The sequence below is a fragment of the Mesoplodon densirostris genome, chromosome 11 (assembly GCF_025265405.1).
Source record: "Mesoplodon densirostris isolate mMesDen1 chromosome 11, mMesDen1 primary haplotype, whole genome shotgun sequence".
NCBI lineage: Eukaryota > Metazoa > Chordata > Mammalia > Artiodactyla > Ziphiidae > Mesoplodon > Mesoplodon densirostris.
Genome location: NC_082671.1, coordinates 47,649,892 through 47,662,172, shown reverse-complemented (window position 1 = coordinate 47,662,172; position 12,281 = coordinate 47,649,892). Strand labels below are relative to the sequence as shown.

The 12,281-nt window shown below is 50.7% G+C and overlaps 1 protein-coding gene across 1 annotated transcript; it reads right to left on the bottom strand.

Annotated features, from left to right (window-relative positions):
* Window positions 1–2,612: 2,612 nt before the first annotated feature.
* On the bottom strand, window positions 2,613–9,520 carry LOC132499519 (keratin, type II cuticular Hb5-like). The gene is made up of 6 exons (XM_060114181.1): window positions 9,101–9,520; window positions 7,215–7,423; window positions 6,582–6,642; window positions 6,300–6,440; window positions 5,520–5,684; window positions 2,613–2,633 (listed from the first exon to the last, which is right to left on the bottom strand). The coding sequence occupies exons 1-6, from the start codon at window positions 9,518–9,520 to the stop codon at window positions 2,613–2,615; spliced, it is 1,017 nt and encodes a 338-aa protein (XP_059970164.1).
* Between the last annotated feature and the right edge of the window lie 2,761 nt (window positions 9,521–12,281).

The following is a 12,281-nucleotide window of genomic DNA, read 5'->3' as shown; positions in this document are numbered from 1 at the left end:
TAGACAATGGGATCAGCTACGTAGAAAAACCAACAAAAATCAACCAATAAACTCTAGAAATAATACAATGAGTTGAGCAGTGCTTCTAGTTACAAGGTCAACTTGCAAAAATTAAAAAGTGTTTTTCAGTATCAGTGGCAACCAATTGGAAAATAAATAGAAAAATAAAGATACCATTCCTAAGAGTGATAAAAACAGTGAAGTAGTTGTGATATAGCAAAAAAGTATTCATAGTCATGAAAAACAGTGTAAGGCTTTATTATAAAAAATACAAAAAAATCTGATTAAGTAGAATTATATCATATTCAGACATAATTTGGCCTGATATTCTAAAGATATCAATTCCCTCTAATTTATAAGTATAATGCAATAAAATTCCATCTGAATTTCTTTTGAGGGACTTGATGAGATCAATATAATTTTTATGCAAAAAATAAAGTCCATTTATAGTAAAGTCAGTTATGAAAAATGAAAGCAATATTCAATATCCTGTAATAAACCATAATGGAAAAGAATATGAAAAAAAAAAGAAAAGGAAAAGGAAAGCAAAGAGAATGTCTGAGGATTCGAGAGCCACAGTAATAAAAATGTCTAGTACCTGTGTAGGAGCAGGTAAATGGACCATTGGACCACTGGAGCAGAAGAGAGAGCTCAAAACAGGCCCTTTGATGTAAGGTAAACTTAGTATTTGATGAAGGTAGCAACAAGTAAAAGGCTGTTTATTCAGCTGGTGAGATTAGTAAAAATAGACCCACTGTATGGAAAGCCTAAGTAGAGCCGGAGTCCAGTTTGTACCATATACCATGGGGGACCTCAGATGAATGCAAGGCCTGGGCATGAAAGATTAAAGTATAAAGCAAACAGAAGAAAATGTAAGAGAATATCCTTGTAACTTAAGGGTGGGGAAAGACTTCTTAAGCAAACCTTAAAAATCAAAACCACACCAAAAATTTTAAAAATCAAAACCACAAGATAACAAAATAGATTGACATGATCACATCAAAGTTAAGAATTCTACTTCAATGAAAGACTATGAAGTTAACAGACAGTTGATAGCCTGTGAAATTGTGGATTTGGTTTGCATTTCCTTGATGATTAGTGATGTTGAACTTTTTTTTCATATCTCTGTTAGCCATTTATATATCTTGTCTGGAGAAATGTCTATTCAAGTCCTTAGACCATTTAAAAAATCGGGTTAATTTTTTTTGTCTTTATTATTATTTTTTCCTATTGAGTTGTAGGAGTGCCTTACACTTTCTTAAGCTGGGCAAAAAGAAGGAGCTATAGTTAGTGTGTGGGGAACTTCTTCCAGCATGCTCACCTCAGTGGGCCAAGGAATGAGACCCCATACAGTGGCCTCTGAGAATCTGGGCTTAGCACTAACTAATTGGGTAGCTCAGGGCAAGTCACAACGTCTCTGACTCTCAATTTCTTCATCTGCATAATGGAAATAAGGATGCCTGTTCTGACAAGCTCAGGGGTAACTTCCTGGTCAAATAAGATACCATCTGCGAAAGTACCTTGTAAACAGCAACAGTACAAAAATATAAGATAATTATCTTATATTAGTGTTAGTCCGATTCTAGTGCTAACATTTCCTTCCCCTAATGGCTCACCATGGACTTGAGTTTTACAATAAGGTGGTTTAAGAAATGAAGGAAGAAAGCTCCAAATGGCTGTGATTTCCCTGCCTAGGTAATTTAAAAGTTGACCATTTTGAATGGAGGTGAACTGGGATGACCAAGGCCATGGGAGACCCACCAGGGTTCCCACAGCCTGCACTCTTCTCAAGCCCCTTCCCTCCTCTCCTTCCCTGCAGTGCGGCAAGCTGGAGGCTGCCGTGGCCAAGGCGGAGCAACAGGGCGAGGCGTCCCTTAATGATGCCCGCTGCAAGCTGGCCGGGCTGGAGGAGGCCCTGCAGAAGGCCAAGCGGGACATGGCCTGCCTGCTCAAGGAGTTCCAGGAGGTGATGAACTCCAAACTGGGCCTGGACGTGGAGATCGCCACTTATCGCAAACTGCTGGAGGGCGAGGAGAGCCGGTGAGAACGGGTCCAGGGTCACTTCACATCCCCACTCCGGGCTAGAAGAGTGCCTCACTGACTTATCTCCAGGGAGAGAGCATTCAAACTGGCAAAGTCTCTAGAGATCTAGAGAGTTCTGCCATTTCCCCATTCTCAGATAGGGAAACTGAGGCTCAGAGAGGGGAAGGGCTCGTCCAAGATCTCAGCTAGCTAGTGGCTAAGCTAGAACTGCATCAGCCTCCTGGCTAGCACTCCAACAATCTCTCTCCCTTCCCGCATTGCCCCTCCAGCTGCATCTAAAACTCGTTCCCAGGTAACTATTCTACCCTGTTGGCTGAAAGGGTGTTTCTGCAGTCACATCTCAGTGGGTTGTGAAAGCTGCAATCATTCAGAAGGTTTGTTAAAGACCATTTGATTTAAGATGCACAGACAAGGAATCCTATCAGCCTGGATAGTCTGGGGTTCAGGACCAGCGAATAGACAGGAGCAGCGCAGTATCCTTGCCCAGGAGGGAAGACAGGGGCAGACACAAATCCATCCATCCTCCAGGTGACTGGGCTCAGTGTCCCAGGGAGGATGTCAGAGGCTTCTCAGGGGAGGAGGTAGAGGAGCTAAGGGGGCAGGAAAGGGACAGGACACTTCAGGCTGTGCTGACAGTTTGAGCCAAGAATCAGGGTCAGGTGAAGTCAGCATGGGAGGGAGCAATGTGGATTTGCACATCGGATGGCACATGGGCCTCTAGCCTTGGGTGGCCATGTCATTATTGCCTCTGAGTTGGATCCCATCCCAGGGAGCAGGCTAGACCAGGGAGTAGAGTATAGAGGTTAAGATCACAGGCTGTGAGCCAGATCGCCTGGGTTTAGATCCCAGCTCTACACTTACTAGCTTCGAACCTTTATGCCTCAGTGTCCTAATCTGTAAAACAGATAATCATAAAATCCACTGCTTCAGGCTGTTGCAGGGATTCAAAGGGTTAACGGAACATAGTAAGTGTACGTAGAAACAGGTTATTATCAGAATTAGAATATCTTTATCCAGGGTGGCCGGGCAGGGCCGCACCCATGGAGAGACTCTTTATTAACCTGGGTAGTGTTAGAAATCTGACAAGAGTGGCACCCAAAGCAGTTGGCCATGGCTGACCGAAGCAGGGAAACTTTTCTGTCCATTTCCTCAGGACTTTGAGTGAAGCCACAAGCGCAGTCTCCTCCTTTGCACCCGGAAGTCCCTAATCCACCTGCCAGCACTCAGTGTGGCTCTCGGCATTTGCACCGTGAAACTTACTTTCATTACGGAAATCATCATTAGTGTGTTGATAACTCAATCATATAATGAATGATGCATCGTTCCCTACACATGAGATTTTAAAAGGTGGTTTAGTATCTTTGCGTATGGTGGCAACTGCCCTTTTAATAGACCTTCTCCTTTTGCATATAACGTGTGTAATTAGATTATACAAATAATTCTCACTGCGGAAAACACAGAAAATAAAAGCAGGCATAATCACTCAACCTGGAGATAGCTGCTGCCAGTATTGTGGCCTGACAGGCACAATGATGGGCATTTGCTAGAATCGAATCTTCTGGAAGGGCACAGTTCTGAGGCTGTGGCAAAGCCAGGTTCATGTAGGAGGAAGGTGAGCTGGATGCATATATCCCCTGAGAAGCTGTGGAGTGGAGAAGTGTTCTGAGTTAGGCAGAATGAATCAGAGCACTGCTTTCCTGGAGGAAAAGTTTTGAAGCTGGGAGTTGTTTTAAACAGGGGGGAGACAGAGAACAGAAAGTACAGGTGTTTATGAAGAGTGCAAGGTCCTGGTATAATGTCTCCTCATAACGAAATGTTTATAGTGCTCACAGCAAACCCTTACATCAGATTTACTGCATGCCAGGCTCTGTCCGCAGGCACTTTACACATAGAGCTTATAACAATCCTATGAGGTGGTATTATCATCCCCATTTTAGAGCTGAGGAAACTGAGGCACAGAAAGTTTAGGTGACTTGGGCAAGGTCACCCAGCTAGTAAGTGGCTCAGCCAGATTTGAGCCCAGGCAGCCTGGCTCTAGGGTCCAGGCTCTTAACTACCACACCCTCCACCCTCCCTCCCTCCCTCTGAATTTATCAAGTCAGGTGCGTGTCTGGGGTAACATTTAAAAGCGTGAGATAAAAATGGATCCATTTGGATGCTAGGAAGATTTTTCCTACGCAGAGGTGTCCAGTTAGGCAGTAGCTGCTCCCATCACCTTTCTCCCTAGCACAGGGACAAGGAGGGTGACCCCACCCCACCCCTACTTTTCAACACCCTGAGTTTCCATGGCCGAGAAGCAAACAGGGCATAAAGTGGTCTTTTGGATCCTGCAAACTAACATTCCTCTGTCCTTTGGGGATCCCCAGGAGCAGTGCTAGCCCTGATCCTTCTGCAGCAGGCCCCACCCCTCATCTCTCCCCCTCCCCGCTTCAGGATGGAGGAGAACAGGCCTGCTTCAAGAACAGAGGAACCAGGTGCTAACCGCTCACTCTCCTCTCCCCTGTAGGGTGTGGGAAGACATGGACTCCATCAATATCTGCACATTTGGGGATGTGGGTGGGCATGGTTCTTTGGGGGTCAGTGGCCTTAATATCGGGTTGCCTCTGACTGGTGACTGAACCTCTGTCCACAGGGCACTGGGTGAAGGAGCTGATAGAAATGGATGGTCCAAAATATTTGGCCCCTACGTGGATCCATCTGGAGCATCCATGAAGCCTAAGCTTATGCATGTGGCAAATTCGGACCCGCTAATTAGTTCTGCAAAAGTCACCCAAGTCTTTCAGCCACACAGAATACTCCTCAAGTGGTACAGTGTTTTATGAGAAAAAAACATGAGCTGTGTATTCTGATCAGCTGGGGCTACTGAAAGCATCTCTTAAATCTGTATCTTTAATAATTCAGTGTGTGTGCAGCCCCTAGCCTAGGTGTCTATCTGTTCCCCTCACCTTTCCAGCAACCATATTTCTAGATGATTCCTCTCCTGTGATCAGTCAGTTTTTGCCTAAAGGTTTCAACATTGCAACATTAGTCAAGTAGATTTAGGTGTCCAACTTGCTAATCATACTCCTTCAAGAAGATGGCCATGGGTTTAGCTTTTCCTGTAGTTTAAAAAGGTTCATGTCACCGGTCCATTAGCATGTGAAGAGAGGTAGTCATTGGTTCCAGAAAAATTCTGGGTCACACCATGTCTGGAATGGAAGAGAATTCAGACCCGCTGTCTCCTTACAGGGATGAACCGTTCCCAGGGTGGGACATCCCATCCATTCAGGACAGCATGGATGATTGTGAAGTTTGTACAGTGCTCAGCCTGTGCAGCCAGACATGGCAGCCCCACCCTGACCCCCAAATTGAGATGTCAGTCCTTTTCTTACCATCCCTAAAGATCAAAATTCCCAGACAAAAGAAGCCTTTTCTAATATGCACCTCGCATCCTTCCCAGTGCCATGTCTAGGAGGCAGGTGTCCTGGGCCACTCACCTTGCTGCGGTACCAGGACTCAGCCTCGGCCTGGCTGCGGCTGGCAACATCATCGTACTGAGCCTTGATCTCGGCGACGAAACAGTCCATGTTCAGGTCCCAGCTGTTGTCCATCTTGACGAAGACTGAGGTGTCTGAGATGTGGGCGTTGAGGACCTGGAGCTCCTGGGGGGCCGAGAGCCAATGCATTTGGTTCTGGTGCCTTGTCAGGGCCATGTGCTCCACCCCTGGGGGCCGTGTCCACTCCCTGGATGGGGCACTGGTCATGTATGATACATGACTCCCACTCCCTTTCATCCACACACAGGTACATCATAAGACAGTAAAGCTGGGAGGGGCTTCAGAGGTCAGCTGGGGACAGCCCACGACTTAACAAAGAGGGAAACTGAGGCCCAGCATGTGAAAAAGGCCTGACTCAAAGTCATTCAGCAAGGGAGCTGGGGTCTGAATGCCGGGACTAGTGATCTGTCCAGGAACTAAGACCCCCTCTCTAACTGGAAACCCACCCTATCCCCCTCCCACATATACTCTTTCATATCCATGTAGAGACCAACACGCACAAAGGCCAGCGCACAGGCACACACACTGCAACACCCAGGGGCTCACTGGCACAGAAAGGCCCAAGCACACTCAAGCGCCACCATCCTTGGGGCTTACCTGCACGTGTCTGTGACAGCTACACGACACGTCCCTCTTGCCTGTGCGTGCATGTTCTTTACATGCTTCCGTCACTCAGGGAAACGTGCAAACATGCAAACAACACCTCCCCCGAGTCCTCACGCCTTCCCTCCCTGCTTCCTGGCTGGCTGGCAGGGGCCTTCTCACCTCGTCATAGAGGCGCTTCAGGAAACTAGACTCCTCCACCAGGGCCTCCACGTTGGCTTCCAGGTCTGACTTCTGCAGGTAGGCGCAGTCCACGTCCTGGCAGTAGGGTGAAGAGGAGGGGGTGTGCATGTGGGAAGAGGCCCCCGGAAGGTGCCTCTGGGTCGGTGTGGTGACCCACCACGGTGGAGGCTGCACAGAGGGTGCCCCTCCCTCCCTGCCCTGTGACCAGCCCCTCACCTTCTTTAGAACCACGAACTCGTTCTCTGCTGTGGCCCTCAGAGCCCCCTCCTCTTCAGACCTGGGGGTGGGGGAGACAGGGTCCGGAAGTGAGGGGTCGGGGCTTGGCAACCATCTCAGCTCCTGGGCAAGCTCTTCCGGGGCTCAGAAGGGATGAACTGTGCAAATGTCATCCTGTCCTCTCCTTGGTCTATTTTGTGCATTGTTCGTGGGCTAGCCCTGTCCCAGCCTGGCTTATTCCACCCCACTCCTGCTGCCTCTGGATGAGTAACACTCCATCCCCCAAGTCTAAAATCATCTTTGCATCCTAGATCCAAAGAGAGGTGGTGCCATGGACAGGAAGGGCACAGAGCCCGTGTCATGAAGGTGAGCGGGAGTGGAGGAACAAGAAAGCTGTAGAACCCCATATTGGGTTTCCTTACTCCCCCGAAAACAGCTCTCAGACTCACGGGCCTCCATGGGGTTGAGGTGGAGCCAAAGAATCTGAAAAAACCTAGGGCCCTACTGACCATCGCCTTGGGTCCCAGGAAGCCCCTGTTGACAGACAGGCAGGAATCTTAATGAAGCTGCTTCAACAGGCTTGTGGGTGGAGCTTTCCCACTGCCCCTGTTATTCTGGGTCGGGCGCACTCACTTCTCCTTGTAGCCCTCCAGCACCTCCTGCACATGGCTGAGCTCCGAGGCCAGCCTCCCGCTGTCGGCCTCCACGCGCTCGGCCTCCCACCTCAGCGTCTGGATGTAGCCCTGGAACAGGGGCTCCAGGTTGCTCTCGCAGCACTGGCGGTTCTGGTAGAACTGCCACTTGGTCTCCAGCAGCCTGTTCTGCTGCTCCAGGAAGCGCACCTGCCGCCCAGGGTGGGAGAAAGAGACTCAGGAGGAGGCTGGGGAGGTGCCTGCCTCCCCAGAGCTCTCTCTCCCTCTGCTCTGATGTTCTCTGAACAACCAGGGCCAGGCAAGGGCTGAGCCATGGAGTGTCTGCGACTCAGCGGGCCTTGCTCCCAGTCCCCAAGGGAGGCACTGTGGGTGTGAGTGCCCCCAGCTTGAGGTCAAGGGTCTGATTCAGCTCCCAGGTCTGCCACTGTAACAGCAAATTGTCTAACCTCTGGGTGCTTGGTTTTCTCATTTCCGAAACAGAGATGATAATAGTACCTTCCTTAAAGTTGTGAAAATTGAACAAGTTACTATATGTAAAGTGCTTAGAACAGTTTCTGACACACAGTAAGTGCTCAATCAGTTGAACTATGACTTGTTAATTACCAGTCATTCTTCATTTATTCATTTATGCAATAAACATTTATTGAATATTTACTATGTGGTGCCAGGACTTGTGCTAATACACACACACACACACACACACACACACCCCTTTGTCTATGTCTGTACCTATCAATCAATTTTATTCAATTCTCACAACCCTTTGGGGGGAGATCTTATTTCTCCTATAGTACAGAAGGGGAAACACAGACCCCAAGGTATGAAATGACTAACTTATTGTCTCATAATTAGTAAGGAGTCAGGATCTCATGGCCCTTGAGTCCCCTTCACTTGCCTGTCACCATAGTCTGTCTAAGCTGCTCACTAAACTCTCAGCTTCAAGTTGTTATTCAAAAAATAAAGATGATAACAGCTACTCCATTGAGTCATGTTGAGTATTAACTGAGATCACTAAAGAGAAAGGGATAGTAAGAAGGTACCCCTGTTGCCCCCGCTCCCAGACCCCAGAGCCTGGTCATACTTCCTCAGCTGGAGTAAGGCCTCACCGACACAGTAGAAGCCGACATGAGGGGAGATGCAGAGGTGGCCTTTCTGAGAGGCAGCCTCAGGGCAGTTCCAGGTTCCTCACGCTCTGCACTGGTGGGCCTCCTCCCGCCAGCCTGGCGGCCTTGCCTTCCCCATTCCCAGCTCTGCGTCCATGAAGGAGGCTGCCCAGCCTGCTTGGTTAACTGTCACACCTCCCCACCCACTACTGTCCTTGGAAAAGAATGCTAACAGCTAACGTTTATCAAAAGCACTTACTGTGTGCCAGCACTGTCCCTGCATGAACCCCGTGAATCCTCACACCAAGCATGTGAGGCCGGACAAGCAGCCCGCCTGAGGACTCCCATGGCGGAGGGGCAGGGCGAGGGTGGGGAGGCAGCATGGCTCTGAGCAGCACCCTAAACACTTCCGGAGCTGCAGCACCCTAACGACTTCTGTAGCAGCCCCACCGCAGGAATCTCCTCTCCCCACCGTCTCCCGCTCTTCCGGTACCCAGTGCCCTGTGTTTCAGTGGCAGCTCTGATATTCCCATGCTGTCTTGTCTCGGGAAACACACACACCTTATAGACTATAGACTCAATTTCTGGACCACAGTGGGTGTCCGATATACTTTGCAGGAATTAAACGAGAAGACGGATTGTTCCGCGCACACTGGTCTGAATTTCTCTCCCGCTGCTGGCTGCCATGCTGGCTCCCCTACAGATCCTCCCAAGGGGAGGGCAGGGCTGGGGCTGTCTCTGGACCATCCCAGGTCTCACTGACCTTGTCGATGAAAGCAGCGAACCTGCTGTTGAGACACTTGATCTGCTCCTTCTCTTCGTGCTTCACACACTGTGCCTTGGGGTCGATCTCCAGGTTGAGGGGCGCAAGGAGCCTCTCGTTGACCGACACGGTGGTGATGCAGGGTGGCCTGGGGCTGCACACGCCGCCGAAGCGGTACCCGAAGCTGTGGACGCAGGAACCGGTGTGGAAGCCGCCCTCCGCTCTGTGGGGCCCACAGGAGCCCAGGGCTGAGACGCTGAGGCTGCCGAAGCCCGTCAGCCCCCGGTAGCAGGACACCCCTCGGTAGGGGGCAGCGCTGATGCAGCAGCGGCTGCCAGTTTCGGGGGCCACAGCTGAGCACGAGTTGAAGGTCCTGGTGACCCCACATCCTGAACTGATCCTGTAGGAGCGGCAGGTCATGGTGTGGATCTGAGCGGATGGAGGCTGAGCGCGCTGGGGTGTCGAGGGCGGCGTGTGAGCTGCTTAGGATGCTCTGGCTCCTCTGATCCTGGTCCTTTTATTGGTGGGGAGAGCTGGGGTTGGCTGCATGAAAGGAGTGAAAAGTCATTTTATGTTGTTTATTGGCTTGGGGAGTTTGCCAGAGACTCCTCAAGGACTTGTCTTAAAGGTGACTTCAGCTGCAACTCTGGGCTTCCCTAAAAGTATTGAAGATGTTATTAGGGATACTGTGTGTTTGCACTTTTCATCTTCAAAGCTCGTTTACATACATTAGGTAATGAATTTTCTCGCAGTCTCCCTGTGAGATGGTCTCCACCCACACCTGGAGGCGGGTTTGAACTCCACAACTGTCTGAGATGGCTGGGCATGGGGTAAGGGCTGGGGCCACTGTCTCCAGGGAGAAGTTCTAGGGTCCCAGGTTGGGTGAGACCACCAGTGGTCATCACCTCTGTCCTCTTGGCTCCACACTGAACACATTCTCAAGTAAATCCATGTGTTTCAGGGGCAGATAGATCAGGTGAGTCCAAACCCACTCAGGCAGCATTGCTTGGAGGTGGTTTGGGTCCAGAGGGGCCATTTTGACCATGCTCCCTGCAGAACAGAGGACTGGAGCACGTGGTCCCTTAGAACCTTCTGGATTCCACCCTAGCGGTTTCTGTTCCAGAGCCTTCATTTCTCACCTGCAAAATTACAACTCTCAGTGGCCACAGTGACGGCCCCTTGTGGATAAGGGGGTCCCTCCCTTTAGCCGCTTTCTCCCACTTGGCTGAAAGGATGGCAGAAGCCGGGATAACCTCGCTGCTACGGACTTGCTCTGGACACCGTCCCTGGGCTCTTTAAGAAGAAACAGGTCCTGTGAGTCTCACTTCCTTCCAAGACCACCAGCCAGGGCAGGGGCTCATCCTGTTTGTCAGCCCCAGAATTGTCATCCTTAGAAGAACATTCAGAGACTGCTCTGCACAGAGACGGGGGTGGGAAGGTGGCTTTTTTTTGTCCAAGGACACTGTGATTTCTGGCTCCTGGGGGCTCTGAAATGGTCGTTCCTTCTAACAGCCCTGCATCCCTGTGTGTCCTGGGGCCATTTATTAGGATAATGATGGATAGTCTTTAATGTTCATTGAGCACAGACCTGGGGCTGTGGTCTGTGCTGAGGGAGGATAGCCAGGCCCCTGAGGGGTCAGGAACTTCAGGAAGAAGAGCTGAGGAACTTCTTGTGAGGGTGACAGCCCCTCCAGGGAGCCTCCCAGAACCGAATGCTGTCCCTGTGCCACGGTTCCCTGAATCCTCTCTCAGATGCCCCACGTTCTGTCCTGGGTCTGCCCTTGTCTTCACAGCCAGGTCCACTGCAGGTCTTTGCCCAGCACCAAGCTGACTGGTTTCTATCTCCACATCCCACACCTGTCCTTCCAAGTAGGGCAGAGACTTTGGGTAGGCAAGGAGCAGGAGGCCTCACTAGCTGGCCCCAAATAGTCTTCAGATCATAGTCACCCATGGTGAAGCCGCTGGCATCTAACAATCTGGGCAATGGAATCCAAACTGGAGGACCTGGTCTAAGTGTCAGCTTGGACACTTCCTAGCTGTGTGGCTTTGGGGAAGCTCTTAACCTCTCTGAGCTTCTGATTCCTTGGCCGTAATGTGGGATTCATTCTTATCTTCTGGGGTTGTTGGGGGGATTAAGTGGATAATATACAAGAATGTGCTTTGGGGACCAAAAGAGTCTGTATAAAGGAAAGGGACTCTTGCTTCCTATCAGAAACTCCCCTGCTACCCCCTGCATCCCCTCACCCAGCAGAGAGTGGGGCTGCTCCTTGCCCCGTCCACAAGCTTCACCTTCTCTGCACATTTATGATTTCATTCTCCTTTCAAGGTTGCTTTTAATGTTTTCTTTAACCTGATTTCACTAGTGTACAAATTTGGGGTGGAGTCTGGGGTGGAGAGAGGAGGCTATACTGGGGAGCACGGGGGATGGTTTCCCAGCCCCCATCCCTCAAGTGGGGCCCTGCAGGCCTGGATCCAGGGATGGATACTTGAGCCTCGGACAGTGAGCTCACTGACTGATGATGGTGTAGACCTGGATGGTGTGGTGTGGCCAAGAGGAATTCGGACCCTTTGAAAGTGAGGAGGGTGGAGCCTGAGCATGGGAGGTGCAGGAGGGACGGGCCCTCCGCTCTGCCAGCCTGGAGAGCCCATAAAACCTCATCCACTTCTCAACTCCCGTGAGCCCCTGCTCTCCTTCAGCTGATTGAAGAGGATGGAAAACCCATTTCTGCCTCTTGGTAGCAGGAGGGAGCGGAGGCTTAGCCCCAGAGGGAGGCTCTTGTGTCAGCTGTTCCCTCAGGCCCCCAACACACACACACACACACACACACACACACACACACACACACCCTGTAAGCCTCCACCTCAAATTGGACCTAGGCACTGAGGATGGGAAAGGGGAGCCAGGGGACTCAGGAGACCTGGAGATACCCCACAGCCTTCAGAAATAAAAGACCCATCCAGGACCAGCAGGGCTATTCAGAACCAGGGTACGAGCCCCTGGGTGGGTGTGATGGGAGTGAGGGCAGGCCCCACCCAGCACAGGGATGTGCTCGTGGCCGTTGGTTGCTTTGCATCACTGCAGGTGGCAGCAGAGCCCAGGGCCAGTGGGGAATGCTCAGGAAGACTGTCCACATGGTGCTTCGGATTGAAAGGGCTGGGCTGGAGGGGGAGGCTGAGTCTT

Bases quoted from the DNA above. Each gene is read 5' to 3' on its own strand.
- LOC132499519 (XM_060114181.1), bottom strand. From the start codon at position 9,520: ATGACCTGCCGCTCCTACAGGATCAGTTCAGGATGTGGGGTCACCAGG. The intron at 7,424-9,100 runs GTCAGTGAGACC...CCTGGGCGGCAG, and splicing joins TCGCTGCTTTCATCGACAAG to GTGCGCTTCCTGGAGCAGCA. The intron at 6,643-7,214 runs GTGAGTGCGCCC...CCCCACCCCCAG, and splicing joins CTGGAGGGCTACAAGGAGAA to GTCTGAAGAGGAGGGGGCTC.